We start from the raw sequence: 17,505 nt of genomic DNA on the forward strand, positions 1-17,505 counted from the left end.
AGAACGTCAAAAGACTTTCAGTGTTTGACCATCGATGTCTTCGGAGCATTGCCCGAATCTGGTGGGAACACCGGATCAGCAATCTGAAGTACGTAAACAATGACCTGGCAGCGAAGTACGAAAGCCATTACCAGCAAACGCAGCTGCGCTGGTAATTGCCCTCTTCCTGGATCGGGACCCCGAAACGGTCCACATCAATGGCTAGAGACATTGTCAGATATGGCCCAGTCGCGCCCTCAATGGCGCTCGTGCATCCAAGCTATTGCCTTCAATGCAGAGCTCCCTTTCCAACCCCCCCCCACTTGACAGCCCACTGACAGTGCTGGATTTATGCACCAATTTATCAGCTCCCGCCTGCAACGCGCAGCCACCTACCCCCCGAAACCATCGGTGAACGAAACTGCGGCAGCTGCAACCACTGTACGACGAGTACGCGGTTATTACAGTTGACAATGATGAGTGATGATGATGACCAGGTTGCAGCCCTCAGCGTCCGTACTGTATGCCGAATGAGGCCTCATGTATCATTTGCTGAAGACTTGCTTTCCCTGTCTCTTGATGCAATGTTGTGTCTTCGATACAAGCACGAAGGGCACCATCCCAGTCGTGCACCTCAATCCGCTCAGGAAGAGCTCTTTGGGTTTCTGGTGATCCTGACGCACGTGCTCATGGTATCTCTGGTGTGGGAGGTGAACTCAAACCCAAGGCTGAAAGTGCTTTACTGGACTGAGTTTCAGTAAACAGGCATCTTTGCATTGTACGGCTGTCGGGTTCAATCAAGATCAGTGCAGGTTGATACGGCAAACGGTGTTCGTTTATCGTATCAGCATATGCTCTGACTAACTGCAGTTCTGAGACTGAGAAGAACGGGTTTTTATCGAGACCTGTTGCGACCGTTTCGGTCAGCAAGGAGGGATATAATAATCCTGGCAGTGATATGAATGCCTAAGTTAAACGACAAATCTTGGAAGAAGCACAAAGTTTGTCTGATCATTCAGCTGTAACACACTTTCGGCGCCTAACTACCGTGTCACTAGAAGGAAGCTCGAGGGCTGGAATACTGCCAGGTTGCCCAAGCCTAGACAGGGAAAGTCGAGAGGTAGAGGTCGGGTTCGAACCACGGACCCTCCGGCTAGTAACTTCGCCCTCTAACTATTGAACCATTTCGCCCAGAAGAAGCATAATTAGGCGGTAGATTTGTGGTCGGTGCTTAATGTACGGTTAATGGGGATAGTCTTGTTTAGTTGTGTGCTGCTCATTATCTATTCCTAACCAGTACGAACTTTCAGCACAAACGGTCACATTGAGTCCCTTGGAGACCGCTTGGAGACTGAATTGGACCATGTGGCCATCGGCTACCGATGGAGTACATCCGGGTTACGCAACTTGACTCTGGTCATGCCATTGTGCGGGTCTTTTGTTACGAAAACAATACCGTTGGAATGGAGCGCATCTACTGCCATCCTACTCTTCAGGGAAGGGTGCAAGAACTTCATACAGAAACCATCGTGGCATCCAGCTACTCCCTAGCATTATTTTGCGCAGATCGATTATCGAGAGAGAACTCGTGAGAAGAAAGCTTCGTTTCGTCATGGCTGGTGATCCGTGACCATATCTTTACTTTAAAACCAGTTCTTGATCAGAAACCTGCTTTTGACTCTGTCGGTCGTCAGAAAATTTGGCGGTGTTTGGTGATCAAGGGTGTCCCTCCCAGATTTCTATCTCTTATTAGGGTACTATATTTTGACTGCTTTGGACGGGTACGAGTATACGACAAGCTTTCGCCTGACTGTCCAACGGATGTTTGGTGATCAGGGGTGTCCCTCCCAGATTTCTATCTCTTATTAGGGTACTATATGGTGACTGCTTTGGACGGGTACGAGTATACGACAAGCTTTCGCCTGACTTCACGTCCAACGGAGTGATGTGCTGCTTTGAACTTCTCCGTCTTCCTCCACAACATCAGGGATAGAAATGCTGACAAGGTGTTCTTTCACAGTCACTGAGTATGCGGACCATATTTCCCTGCTTAGTTCGGATTTTTCAAAAATGCTAACCGTTTTGAATGCCCAAAAATTCTGTTGCATGGTATGGTATGCGCTCCACTTCTGCAAGGTGTTAAGTGCCGCTACAAGACTGGGTGAGATGAATCCCAAACCTCATGCTTGCAGATGTGGTAGGTAAATTCGTTTACCTGGGCAATGAAATAAGTTCCAGTGAACTGACTGGAGCTGAGATAACTTCTCGAATTGCAATGGTCGAGGCAGCTTTTTCCAACTTGGGGCATGTATGGTGCCTACGTACGTCAGTCTGTTTGTCAAGGGTAGAGTCCATACTGCGATGGTGCGATCCATCGTTAAGCTGCAATAGCCTTTCGGTGCTTGACTACATGTCCCCTTGCACGAGAGCTGGGATACTGCCAGGTTGCCTAAGCCTAGACAGGGAAAGTCGAGAGACAGAGTCCGGGTTTGAACCACGGACCTTTCGGTCGGTAAATTCGCACTCCAATCACTTGGACCATCTCGCCATCTTGCTCATCCATAAGGTTGAGCGACCCATACCACCTTATGGATGTGCAACTTGGCATTTAGTCGCAGAAGACATACAAAATGACGGTTTTATTTCCGATGTAGCATCTCGGTGCCTATCTTGCATGCTGATTGAAGGAGGCCAAACGGCTGAGCTACTTTTATATTTCCCAAACCTGTCCCACAACAGTTGAGGTGCAGAGGTTGGATTCGAAGCACGGACTTTTTTAGTCAATAATTTGGCGCAGTAACTACTGAGCTCTCATTGTCATCGGTCATCGGTTTATCCGAAGATTTGGCTTTGGCCTGGGGGGGGGGGAATCAGGACTGCTGAGGTACAATACATGTTTTTAGGAAAAAATGAACTTCACGATGGATGAGCCGCTTACAATGGATAGATTAAGCTGTTTGGAACATCTACTTCGCATGGTAGATGATCGCTTCAACGCATAAATTTTTTTGCCAACCGTTCTTGAACAGAAGTGACCGAGAGGTGGGTAGTCTGTGACCTACCAACGAAGTATTAAAGCACCAACCAGTAGACTCAGTGGAAGTCATCCCTCTCTAGATGGAAACCTCCGGTCTCAACCCACAAGTGGTTAATGACACTAACAGACATGGCCTAATCACGCAGTCAGGGGTGCTCTTCCATCAGAGCTGTCATTCGAACTAACTGGTCATTTAATCGCGCCCAACGCTTGGCAACGTCTCCCCCATTTCTCCCATTTTATGGTGATAGGAAATGTAGCATCTAGAACCAACCTATCCTACTTACATGGTTTATAACTGATTACTTGAGTTACTTGCTAATTTGCGTCACCTGTGGCGCCAAAATGTATATCAGAGTCCAAAGCGTCGCATATATCAGATTATAGTAAGAGATGTACTGTTGTATGGTTGAGACCTGGCTACTACGGACAGGTTGTGTCAAGCGTCTTGAGGTTTTTGACCATCTGCGTGTCAGAAGCGTTGCGGATGTCGAATGGCGTCTATGGGATTCGTAACGAGGAAATTAGAAGACGCATATTTGGTTGCTCAGCAGTCACTTCAGTCGCGGAAAACATCCAGCAATATCAACTACATTGGGTTTACTATGTGCTATGCATACCGAATCGTCGTCTACTGACATGAGTGTTCTTTGTGCCTGCTCAGAATGGCATAAACTGCAAAGAAGGGTGTGAAAGAAATTACGAAGAGTTGAGATGTTGTTGATGCGGTCAGGATAAGGTCCCTGTGACCTCTCCTTGCACTTGACCGGAGACATTGCAGGAGATGGCGGCTGATCGATCATTGGAATTCGTGCTGTCAGCTTCTTTCTAGATTGTTTAGTTGATCGGTTGGAGGTCTAGGCACCTTAGAATACTTGCTGTGGGCCAGCACCAGGCCTCTTCCCCCTCCCATTTTTTTCCTTCCAACTCTAGTGCTTTAAAACATAGCTAAACTTTGGTTTTATAGCTGTGATACACCAGTATCAACTGATATTGCTGTCTCTGATTATGATGATCGTTCCTTAGAGTTCAACCATGTCAACAAAACCATAGGGAGCAGCGAGCCTACTTGGTGTAAGTGATCGTGGTACGAAGCTATTTGGCTGTTAATTCATGTCCTGTGCAGGCGTATTTCTATTTTTCTTTGAGTAGTCTAAGACCTCAGTGTTTACTGGAACAGTGGTCCCACTTTACTTCAAGAGAAAACGATTTAGGGAAAACGCACCCTAATAACCACGTGCTTTTATCCTCTGACGGTCGCTTGGGCCACTGTTGTTTTGCCCTGGACAGTCTGAATAAATTTCTGAGATCATCTGAGGTGTCTTTGGGCACCTTTTTTGCTTTTTAGGACTACCAACCAGGGAGTTATGCGCCAGCTTGATTTATCTTGTCATGGACAAACGGAAGCTAAGTGGTTTGTTTTGCGTTATTACCACCTCGTCTCGGTAACAATAAGAAAGTATACCGCATTGTTATGCTTCTGGCTCATCCTCAGATTCAAAACTCACTGTTCGTGTTTTTACTTGGGCTTTCACCTATCGCTGTGGTTACTAACCAAGCAAGAATTTTTGTCTTGAACCTATAGTTGAAGGTTGATGTTATTCTTTCTCACTTTCTTAGTGCATCTTATTCTCACGTCAATGCAAAGTCCACCTCGCCCAGCTGCTCGTAGTACTCATGGTTGGAGTATACTGTTACACTCTGTTTATGTAAGCTTTTGGGGTTTTTCAATATTTATGTTAATACTTCCTTGTTACTTCTGTTCCGATTTAGTGGATGAAGATAGCTCCTCAACCTCAGGAAAAAGTACATCAACATCTCCTAAAGCTGCTAACGAAGATACAGATAGTTACCTCAGTTCCTCGCCTTGGATCAAACCTGAGTGCGATGATGTACTCCATGATTACGAACCCCCCTCGGCCGACAGTACGCAGTCGGGTGCCGGTCCAGTGGTATCTTGCAGGCCGAGCGTCACCATCACTCTTCCAATCTACCCACCCCCAGAAAAAGCCATGCAACCTCCCCGTGTTCCGACTTCAACGTTCGGAGCCTTCCCGATCGACAAGGTGTCTATCGCTCCTGTGGCTTCACTTCAGATAGTCTCCGTTAGTAATCTTCCTGCTTTGAGGAATACTTTTTCTCCCACATCCCCACCTCCGTCTACCTCGAATTGTAGCAACTCTTTGGTTCGGATTTCTTGCACGACCCCGACAACTGTTGTTCCGGACTTACCTAATAGTTCATCTGGCTCACCTTCCGTCCCACCTTCTGAGGGCTTCACGGTTACTCCGGTAGAAGAACTGCAAGCCGAAACATCCCGGTTCACTTTTCCATTCGGTTTTCTGGATGACCTCTTACCTGAGAATGATCCAACACGGTCCGCCTATATCCACTACAAGTGCACTCGTTTACGTTATCCGTTGTCGTTAGCTGTGGCTATGTCAAAGCTTTCTGACCTATCAAAACTTGCTACGGTGCCCATAGAACTACCCAATCCGTCAGGCGCACCTGCTCGAAGGAAGTCTTTCTCGAAGTGTCGTCGACCAGATCACGGCTTCCTGGAAATAGACTCTAGTCATTTCTCGCTGAACTCCTCTTGCCCCGGTTTCTCATCTGAAGCTAATCCACCCACGCCACCAACATCAAACCACCCTCGAACAAAAGCCCAACTTAGAAGCTTGCGCAGGTCAGACCGTCATCCGGAGACTCCCAAAGAGCGATCTCCGACACCCGTGTCCCCGGTTCTTCGCACAACCGTTGCTGCAACATGCTACACCAGTAGAATATCTGCTGGTCGCAGGTCGACAATACCCCGCCAGCGGCGTCGATCCACGGGTAACATGCCTTCTTCGAATCCACTGGGTTATCACCATGACAAAGTGAGTTTGTTCGGTGTTCACACCCTCACCCGTCACAGTAACGTTTGCGTTTTGGACACCGGGCTCTCTTCCTAACGCGGTTTATTTCTGTCAAGCTTCATCTCGTTTTTGTTGACTGGATCGATCCGCGTCACGTTGTATCACAACGATTTGGTATATCTGACTAAATACTGCTACCCTCATTGTTACCGTGAAATCTATCCAGGCATGCCACTGCCATGTGGTTGTGCAACAACAATTTTGGCGACATGATGTCCATTTGGTAAATGCATTTCGAGACACTACAATTATTTATGGGATTTTTCCTGCATGGTTCAGAGAAACTGTTTTCTCATGAAAAGATCACTGCGGAAAAAAATTCCCGCATTCCACGTGATGATAACAATGTGGATGAGGAGTGTGGCCGCACACTAAAGCTTTAGGTTTTTGGAAATAGGTGGAAGGAACAAGTGAGCGGCAGAGACGGCGGAACAGAGATGATACTGTTGCGGCAGCGATATTGTCATACGGTTACGTAACAGGACAAACGGAGCGTGTTCAGGTCGAATGAGGAAGACGAGTGGGCAGCAGACTTCTGACACGATGACTGATTGGACGACTAAAGGTGACAAAGGTCACGGAGGGCATTCATTAGCAAGTCCTTCAGCACGGGTGGATTACACTGAGCAATTTTACGGGAGAAATACAAGCCAAACACCAGCGTCGCAGTCGAAAAAAATTGGCATTGAGCCATCGTTTTTTACTATAAAAGTTTATTTGTGTGCCAGAAGTGCGCGTCTGTGGTTGTCCGTAGTACTCATGACGAGTAGTTCCTTATCACGAATGCTTCTTGCTATGTTTTTAACGTGCATTATGTAGAAACGTTTTTCGATCTTGGGAGTTCTTTTTGAGTTATTCTTCCGTACAGTTATATGTATGGCTCAATGGCGGGACATTTCTGCAGTTAGGTGTGTTGACGAATACAAGTTGGTCGAAGTTGATCACAGAAAATCCACGCTCCTGGACTAGGATTTTGCCATTCTTTTAGTGAAACTCTAATGAACCGGTAGTATAGGCGAGAGTCAGACTGCTAGCCTGTTATTTTCTACTGACAAACGCCGCCTTTCAGTTTCCTTTCAACGAGCACTTGTAAAATTCGACTTCACTTTGATACTATCCAAGCCCTGAACAGATTGGTGTCTAAGTTAGCAGTTTTTTCTACATGTTGTTTGGTCTAGTAACGTTGGTTCAAATGTTGTCAGGAGGTGTGAGAATCGTTAAAATAAGACGATTTGTCCAGACTTTCAGGGATAGAAGCACCATCATACTGAAGCCCAATAAAGACAATTCATACTTTTTACTGAGCTGAACTATTATAGCAACCATTGACAGCACCGGTCGAAAGTGACCGCTGTCGAATAATGGACGCTGTAGCTCATTTCGTTTCCGTGATTTGAAACGTGAATTAGTCTCAATTTCATATTACTTAATTTCAAATTGAGAACGTTATCTAGTGGTGTGGCGGCGAATCTACTGTAGACATTGCTACTGGAAGGTGGAAACTCATTTAGTAAGTCTACAGTGCCTGCTCGTTGTAGGAAATTTCCATCTGCGGAGGAACGGTTTTGTCGATCTCCTGTTGTGAACAGAGAATCAGCTATTTCTAATAAACGTTCATCCCGGAAATATTTTTCGCGAACCGATTTTTTTCGTCAGGTGACTTCTCTTTGATACCTGAATCCGGCCAGGATTCGTAAATGCACAGAGCAATACGCAGGTGGAAAATAAACAGATAAACTGCGGTTGACTTCCGACCTTGGTCTTGTTCACCACTCTAAATAAAACTAAATGAACTGGTTTCTGCTTATCCAAAACATGCCTAGACACGATGCGCACTGGTCGGTTTGTGACTGAGCGTAGCTCACGTCGCATGCTAAACGTGCTGACTTGTGTGATTTGTTCGAATGCTACTCAATGGTTTTTCCCCTGTGTTCATCTCTGAAGGGAATTCAACAAGGACAATGGTAGTTTCTTTATTCCACTTCTTTTCATTGCTGTACTCTCCTTTGCCCCTTTTTAGTCTGTGTCTGAAGATAGTAACGGTGAGTCTGTTCATTTTTCAGTCTCTTCAAATACTCTGATTTTCGCTGTTTTTGACAACGTGCCTCCCCTTCTTGCGCGGCCTTTCATCTTCAACAGCATGTTTCCATGTTTTTGTTGCCCCTTGATTTTGATAACCCAAGTTGAGTGTGTAGGGTCTACCTACTCATTTTCGGGTTGTTCTAGCCCTTTCCATCTCACTGTTTCGTAATCGTCTTCCTGTTCTTTTCACCTACAGTCCATGCGCCGTCAACCGTGTCGTGTAGTTGATTCTGAGCACATTACGGTGGTAGGTAAAAGTTATGGAAATCGGGATCATTGACCTAACTTTCGAGTATTATGATTCGTTGTTGCATATCGAATTCACGCGCAATGTGGATGCTTCTTGCGCTTTAGGCGCTGCGTCCGCAAGCTCAGTAGCCCTAGCCGAACTCCATTCCAACTGCGATGCCAACTACTGGCATCAATTCAGGCAGATTTATTCACATCACAAGGAGTCATCGAAAATCACAGACATCATATGCATGTAACTCTCATCAGCCCTCCGGTTTAATGCGAATGTTACATCTAAGACGCCTCAGATTATCTGCCCGCAAGGTCGTGCCTCCCAGCCGTGAAGCAACAGTCTTTACTGTTGCCCGGTACACGCTACCGTTGAGACCAAGTGATGTCTTTTTTACACCACCAGTGACGCATTGGACAGGCGTGACTCGCACCTTTTGAGATTAGGGCATTAACTCAGTCGTCAGAGCTGGTCCAACTACGGAGGCGCGCAAAATTATTCATGCCCTACAGTGTTTCTGCTGTCATTGTTAGTGGCATATTCAGGTACGTTCTGAGGCACGACCCTACCCTTTGTAGGTGCAACGTGCCTACTGAAAGACGGTATGATGGTGGTCTGTTTATTCAACGGAACTTGTGATTAACTTTCGTCTTCATAGATGAGGACGATGTAGTCTGCGTACTCTTAATCGACAAGTTTCTCAGTAGCAGTGATTTGAACATCGGTGATTTGAGGACCTTCCAGTGTTCGCCCGTTAGTGGATTTTGCTGGTGGATTTTCGACCCTAACAGAGGAACAGAGTGTTCCAATGTGTTCCCACTCAATGACCGTTTAACTGTGACTATATTTCAATCTGACAGCGATTGTATACACCGCCATACTGGCGTTGTGGTAGATGAAAGCACACTGTGGTTTTCCATCTCCCTCCATCACCTAGATCCAACTTTGCCTCTCCTTGTGCCAATTCAGTCAACCCTGGCTTGGTGGTGAAAAATTGCGATTTGCATTAGTTGATCACAACTGAACTACCTGCGCATCCTTAGGAGGTTGAACATATATTTGACACGCTGATTTATTGAGGGCCTTTTGCGACCTCATGCCGAACAATTTGTGCAAATCCTAGTCATAGCCTTTATTATTACTTTACCATTTACGAGACTATTCCAGTTCGATCCTTGTCCGATCCAGTGTAAAGCGGACCGAAGCCATCTGTGTTCCGGAATGTGAAAGCCGTATTCGACGGCCGACTTCCTGGTACTGTGCGTTTAGTCGGGGGGGGGGGGGGGAAGCACAGTTGCTTTCTTTTCCGGGCTTAATCTCTTTGCATAATGATTATCACCAATAAGAACATCAAGCCCATAACTTGGATCGTGAAGATTTAGGGATAGTTCTAGTTGTTCAGTGGTGAAATTTCTGACAAATTTCGACGCACTTGCTAATCTAAACAACCGGCATTATAATTGAGATATTCATCTGTGTTCCAAATAGGTCTCCCGTCAAAACCAAATTGGTATGCAAAGAGTGTATTTCGCTAAACAACCAACTGTCAAAACCGCACTCGTAGATCTTTGTGTTCTCATTTGAATTTGGAATATTTACTAAAGACTATCTTCGGTAGTCGTTTCGAGGCCTTTGAGCTGGAAGCTACAGGAAATTACTCCGGCACCAGCTTTCCGCCGGAGAGGACCTGGATGACAGTTGGGAACAGTTACACCATTTCGAGAACGTTCTACCTTTGAATTGTTGTACAAAATAATTTGACTGAATGTGATACTGTCTTTCAATCATATTTCCAAATGTAAGGTAGATCACCGAGACTCAATACCACTCAAGCCTGCACGACGCCACACTAGTGCACTTTCTTCCAGAAGTGGCGGTAACCAGTCCCCGCTTCCGTCCGGAGTGGAATCTAGCTGTGACATTCTCCTACATGGTAAATGACTGGTACGACTTGGAAACGTACGGTATCATGAGTACCATCACCCAAACCTTTGGGAAGCCTAAATGGTACACCGTATAATGCCTCTGATTCGGCTTACCAGGTTGTCCGTTTGTTCTCATTGCTAACTCATATATTTGTGTGCATTGTACCATACTTTGTTGAACGTTACTGTATTTTTTGTAGTCTCGTGTTGTATTTTGTTTCATTTGGTGGATTGTATTTTCATGTTTTATGTGTGCATATACAAGTGACCTTCTTAACAGCGGACATTTCTGTGTCTTAACACACAAATGTCCGTTGCAACGGTAATCTTCGATGACCATCGCTCCACAAACCAACCTGAATTATGGTGCGTACTGGTTAGCCCATGTCCGTCTTGAGTGATCAATCAGGTGTACTGATGGCTTTAGATTAGCTCCATCCTGTTCCGGTTTACACCGGACACTGGGCGTTCAGATAGATGCATTCGCAGCCCAGAACAAACCGAACATTGCATTACTCGTCGTCGCTTTTGTTCGACATTACAGGCCCATCAGGAAGTGAGTACCAGCCCACTCTACTCATTTCCGTCTCCTTGAATGGAGGACAATCCTGGTTGACCTTATTCTGGCGCGAGGTGATACAGGTCAGGGATTCCGGCTGTGCAGATCATCATAATACGGTTATGAGGTGAAATTTGAGCCTCTGCTGTTTGGTTTTGTTCGTCCACAGTGGGAATAGCATTTGATCAACATGTTAAATTCGGTGTTTCGGCGGATTTGTATTTACATTTCGAATAAATTTGAGGACAATCAGTTGGACAGTTCGAAGGAAGGGGGAGAGCAACCATTGGAGAGATCACATATCTCAGTGACCTTTTTCGAGAAACGGATACTTCATCCTTATTTCTTATTGTGGGAAAGTTATTTACTAAGTTCAGATAAAAGCTGTCTTGAAGCACAAAGACAGTTTCAAAAACTGACTGATTTTTACGGCAACCATTCACCCCTTTCACCACAACAAGTGTTTTACTATCAACTCCGAATAAAGACGCCCACAGCTATTCACTTTTTGAGGAATCATTCGTTCGTTCATGAACTGCGCGAAACCACCCAACAGATATTGAAGCGAGGAAACGTGCAGGAAAATCATGCGACTACATATTTTGGTCATTGGATGGAAGTTATGGGTTTGCGAATTGGCTTCTAAGGTTAGCTGTTTCCACCTTTGTCAAACTCTAGAATTCATCATTATTACGGAGTGGTTGCTGTGGGGAGTCACTCCAGGCGCATATTTGCAAGATTGATGGAGTTTGGTCATAGAAATATTCGAGCTCTATCTTAGCCATATGGGTACTTCAAGCAGACTTCCGTTGCTGGGAACTCTTGCTCTTAACGAGGTTTTCGTTACTGGGTTTTGTTGTTACCTCAACACAAATTTTCGTACCGTTATATTTGTACTCGCCTGTCGTTTTTTCCCAGTCTCTGCCGATTCACTTCCACCTTGTCTCATCCGTTCTGGACGACGCCCTCAGCAACAGCCCCCTGTAATCGTTATCGAGGATGATGATAGTCCAGAAGTTCCTGCCTCGCCCTGCGCTCCAGATTCACCTATGCGTTCATTGAATCTCTGCCAAAATAAGTCCTCTTTCGATCGAGACTTTATGTCTACACTCCCAGTAACGATTTCCAAGGTCAGTGACTGCCCTGATTTTAAACTTCAACCATTTAGCTCGACTCCAAGTTCACAGTCACTATTATGTGACATGTCTTTCCGTCATAACGCGATTGTATCCCATGAACATATCATGAGCTTAGCAACCATCAATTCGCATGCAACACAGTAGTATATTAAGCACCAGTGAGGAACTGTGGCTGAATAGATATTTTTGAATGTGAGTTTCTGCTGCGTTCGTCCCAATTACTGCTACTTTAACTCGCACGATAGATACGGTGCCAGACAGCCACCATATAGTTTGCTTCCTTTCTCCCTTTAAGATTGAGCTTGCTTTCCTTTGTGAAGGATCGACCTTCACAAGAATTTCCGGGTTGGGGTCTAGGCAGTGCCTCTAATCTCGATCTTTAGTGAAATCAGTGATACCATCTAATATTGTCCATGGAAACTGAGTCATTGTGCCAAAAGCTACCGTTTGTCTGGCGCAACTCACTTCGAGGTTCTTGTGACTGCATGCATGACTTGGTGACCCCGTAGAAGTGTCATCATGATTTCCCACTTGCATATTTGAAGAGAAACGACATCGATACTGTCGCAGTTTCAGGTATCTGTGCACCGTACTGGCGGTCTTGTCTCGTGGATTATGTAACGTTCCTCTGCTGAAGTAAACTCGGGATGCCAATACAGCAGTCTTTTAATTTTCGTTTACGGGGCAGTACTGCACTACTTACAATTCGGTCCGTATTTGCCCATGGGCCACCTGATTGATACTCGGGTGACTAATGGTGAGCGTATGTTCCACATGTCTTGGATCGTCTGCCGCAACTGTCGACACCTCATTTACGTCTTTATCCCTCAGCGATCTTACACCTAAGCCATTATGAAAATGATCCTGAGTGTAACCGGAAGTTTCTTTCGCTAGGACTGTACAATGTTTTGACGTGGCAGACTGGAGGATTACTTTAATGAATATAGATACGCCGTCAGAAGAACGCAGGACCTTTACCTAATGCCTCGCCTCCTATCGCTAAAGTCCATAATACCTGAGTGTGCGAATGTCACTGTGAAGCGTTTCTTACTTATAATGGCTACACTAAGCTCCAGATTACGTGCAGTCTCAGACGTGATCTGGGGCTCAAAGCCCCACACGTAAATTCTATTCTCGACAATCTGGCCCTCCTCCATTCTACGTACTGTGGCAGTCGTGCGTCGAAAGAAAGGTTGTATCTGGACGACGGATCATCATTCTGCTTACGCATTACTTCAGTAGTGGTTTCTATCATCTAGCTTGGAAGCGACTAACAACTACCACGCAAAAAGCCACATTTAGAGCACAATTCCCTAGAATTCACATCCACAGTCACTGATGCATAAGAAGGACGTCAAACTGTCCATATTTTCAGAAAGGCGCGACCAAGTTGCTGGTCACGTATCGCGGGTTGAGACGAGAAACCAATAAAAAGGCGATTGCTGCTTTGTTGGCATAGCTAGTCGTAATGAATCGATTTATCATTCCACTACAATTATCGTACCTTGCGTTAGCTCAAGGATCCACCTTGATAGTCCATGGAATATGATTGTCGTCCCAGTGCTGACTTGCTTCCCACACAGCCGTGCATGACGGTTCCTCCACAGCTAGTTCACGCGTCAGTAGTTAGAGGTTCGCAGCGAGGCCCGCTTCTTGAAAAGTTTAATGAGCTCCGGAGTTGTTCATCTTTTTAGCCGAGTCCTTCGAGGGGAACACGTTTTCCAACTAACCAATCATGCATTTTCGTATGCTAAAGGAGATTACATCACACTACGATATCATGCATTAAGCTCCCATCCTCTTTCTCTTCAGTACAGAAGAATCTTTTGAACTTAAGTTTGGAGATTTAATTTTTTCCATAGTCTCTGGAACAAAATAAACAGCATTTGTAGTGTTATCATTGTCACTCCATTGCCGTGTTGTTTCACCTGGATAAAATGGTGTTATAAGGTGAATTTGGATGAGGTGATGTGCTAGTTTACTCAAACATGAGCCTAAATATGGACATAGGTCGTCAGCTGCCGGTGTGTAGCTTGAGGTCAGTTGCACATTCGTACGCGTTTACGAACCGGCATTTACCGAGATTTCATCTAACCTCTGTTGTGGGCCTCTTGCAAATTAGTCCTTCCATATAGTGTACTTTAATTCGGCGGTTCCTGCAGAATGCACTTCAGTCAATCCCTTCAACTCACATTGATAAGGTTATGGTCACGTGAACAAACCAAATGGTCAGTTGAATACGCATATACCGCAACCCGGTGTTCCAGTGAGCGGCAAGGCCCGGGGGCAAACACGATGCATTTAGAATACACGACTCAACGAACCGCAGTGGTACACAATGAACGCGTCAGTTCTAATTGTTACATGGATGGATATTCCGCTTACAGCCAAATGAACCTGCCGCCTGTCTGTTTGCCTAGTGTAACAGGGTACTAGACGAATATGGTGTATGGTATCGTCGAACCTCATAGTCGTCTTTTTAACCTTTGAACTACATGGATGGATATTCCGCTTACAGCCAAATGAACCTGCCGCCTGTCTGTTTGCCTAGTGTAACAGGGTACTAGACGAATATGGTGTATGGTATCGTCGAACCTCATAGTCGTCTTTTTAACCTTTGAACTGAGCTTACTGCATACGGATGTCAAATAAACCCGTTGGGCGGGTTGGTGGGCTAAATGATTAGCATTGACTGGCGTTGCCTTCCGGATGTCTTCGGCCATATGTTAATCTCCCACTGCCACTCGCTTGTTGGATTCAGTGTCGCTTTCGGCATTTTATCCATTTTGATATTTTCCAGTGTACAGCAACATCATATACAACCTTTGAGTCCCACACTTGCAAATACCCCATCGCACAAGATTTTTTTCGTCCATACCACGCCAGTGGGTTCCATGTTTCTGTGACGTATACATGCAACTTTGGCAGTGTTCTTGTGTAAGGTAAACAAAAATGCTATACAAGTAAACGTTTCTACTGCCATGTTTCACATCTTTTTTGTGGAGAAGTAAATATACTTTGTCCGATGTGTGAAAGCACACTTAAACTTGAGATTACGCAGACGCTTGAAGGCGTAAGGATGTAACAAAAACGGCTCCCCCATTCTCTTATCAATTTGCGTGTGCATATTCCAGTGAGCAGACTGATAAATTGGATAAAAACTAACAGGAAGACCGCTATTGATTTGTTTTTGAAGCCACTTCTCTAGCCAGGGTTATTCGCAGTCGCGTTGACGACATCCAGACTCTGTTTACGAGCAGCAGAACGTGCACGGAGAACTATTGATCGAAACATCTTTCCGATCAGCTCAGAGATTACCGTATTTCACTGCCCAGTGTTAGATCTCTTTGTGTGATTCCCCAGATAGAAATTTAGCGCATTCCATAACTTTTTAAGGCGCCTACTTTGATAAACATGTACAATACTCAGTATTGTATGGAACGATCTGCCTCAATTGACGTAGTGGTTTGGCCTAGCTGGACCTAGAATCTTTCGGAAACCGCTCTGTTTGTAGCCATTGTCTCTGGGTTCTGCGTGCAAAGCTGGAAAACTGAGAGTATTAAGCATTCCATACAGTCCCACGGAGAAGCTGAACTGCCGTCGGATTGGGTTTCAGACGTGTCTCAGGTATGCCATCAACATGGCGCCGATACATGAATTTATTGTAACCCCTCATATTGTGACTATCCGGTTGTTTGCTTCGGACCAAAAGGATAATTTTTTGTGTGTATTGGATAGAGGCCTACAAGTAGCTCTGTCTGGGAAGCGGGGGTCACACAAGGAACCATCTTATGCAACATAACGGTAACTGCAACCAGTACGTATTGTGAACTCAGTATCGAGATCTGCAAAATTCTGTCCGGGTGTATAGAGTCGAATGCGTCAAAGATATCCGCATACCATCTAGCCGGCGTAGTGTAAACAGTTCCTAGGTAATTACTTACTATTCATTCTCTTTTTGTTTGCGTGAACTCCACTTGCTTATACTCACCTTTTTTTTATTCCCTTGAGGTTTCCGATATTTCTATATTAATGTAATCTTCATCCAATCGTCTATGTTTGCAGCAGTGTCTATCCGGCCTGTCCATTTTGAGCTCTCAACAGTTGTACGAAGTTCCAGGCTCACGTGTTCCCTATTGGATTTCCCTCAAGTTCCCAGGTGATTCTCGGTGAGTGCTATACTAACTCTGTTTACCAACCCCCTTTCACTTATTTTTCATGCTAGCCAGCTCTTGGGCTGCGACCGCGAAAGGTGCTGCCGGGTTTACTGAAGCCGCTCAACTGTTCTGAAAGTGTTCAGTTCGCGTTTGCAGTTTTGAGTCTCATTTTTGTGAACCAGCATCCGCCACCAACTCCTGCTCTATCCAAGTGAGCTGAGTGAAAATCTCGTTCCGTTAGTTTTTTCGGGTTATTGTATTAATGATGCTTTCTAACCAGAGCGAGATGGCTCAAGTCCGAATTTATTGACCAGAAGGTCCGTGGTCCGAACCCAACCTCTGTATCTCAACTTTCTCTGTCTCAGGCTTGGGCAACCTGACAGTATTTCAGCCCCCGTGCTTCCTTTGGGCTGCATGGCAGCTAGGCGCTGGAAGAGTGTCACAATTTTTTCTCTAACTAAAGCCACGTAGGTAATGTGTATCCTGATCTGAAGCTGTCCTCGAGCCAGGATTTCTCGGCATTTGTGCCCGTCGCAAATGAGTAAGTAACTTCTCAGTGAAAATACTGCTACCAATTCTTTCGACATTTACTGAACGCGACATCGATTGCATTTCTTTTTATGGTTAACGACCTATGCTTGGAGCGAAATGCCTGACTGACAGCTTCAGAGCGAAACCAGCCGCGAGGTTTTCCGGCGGATCTCTATTCAACGTACGAGAATTTGAGAATTATGTGCCAGTGCCTTAACTTTGAGAAGCGCCACCGTCTGAAAATGTCCCCAAGGAAATGACTGGACGTCGATATTGGTCTACCCAAAATTGACAATTAGTAGTTGTGCAGGGCCCATATTGAATGAAATCAGAATATTGCCAGTAAGGACGTTCTGAGCCGTCACTACTCCATATAACAGTCTCATTCGGACTTAATGCAATCGGGCAGTAATACTGAATGCTTTGTAGAAACGTGTTCTTTATTGCTTATCATTATATGTCCTTCCTTTTTTATTTATAGCTTAGCTATTCCTTTATTCGTCCTTTAGTGAAAGATGAAAGAACTAAATCTCTTGTGCCGTCAGCAGTATTTCATGGAGCCGTTTGTTGGTGAGCTAACTCTTGTGTAAAAAGTCAGTTTCCAGATGTAAGAACGGGATATTTTCAGCAATCTGCTACTATAACTGTATTTCGTATAGCCTTTTTAAACTCACCCTTGAGTTCCAGTCTTTACTTAGTTCCTAGTAAACTAGTTTGCCCCTCCTCAAAACGTCATCGGGCCACGGAGACAAATACGCTCCAGGTAACATTATTCAGAGCCGCTTGTAGGTCCTCGTGTCCTGCCTCAATGAGGATCGTTCACTTGATTTGTAAACAAATTCTTGTTCGGGAAAACTTCTACTCAATCTGTCATTGTGCCCTCATTTAAACAAGGTAACGTAGACGACTGCCCCAGGCATAGGGGTATATATACATA

General features: G+C 45.2%; 1 protein-coding gene across 1 annotated transcript in view; it reads left to right on the forward strand.

Moving 5' to 3' along the window:
* Positions 1–4,752: 4,752 nt before the first annotated feature.
* The window catches only part of T265_00966 (hypothetical protein), a gene marked incomplete at both ends in the record, with an annotated part of 18,936 nt that continues 6,183 nt past the window's right edge, over positions 4,753–17,505 (forward strand). Inside the window, 4 exons of the mRNA XM_009164881.1 lie at positions 4,753–5,895; positions 10,656–10,738; positions 11,523–11,871; positions 15,946–16,049. Coding sequence (XP_009163145.1) covers positions 4,753–5,895; positions 10,656–10,738; positions 11,523–11,871; positions 15,946–16,049 — 1,679 coding nt within the window. The remainder of the gene's footprint in view (positions 5,896–10,655; positions 10,739–11,522; positions 11,872–15,945; positions 16,050–17,505) is intronic.

This window comes from Opisthorchis viverrini (genome assembly GCF_000715545.1).
Source record: "Opisthorchis viverrini unplaced genomic scaffold opera_v5_10, whole genome shotgun sequence".
NCBI classification, from domain to species: domain Eukaryota; kingdom Metazoa; phylum Platyhelminthes; class Trematoda; order Opisthorchiida; family Opisthorchiidae; genus Opisthorchis; species Opisthorchis viverrini.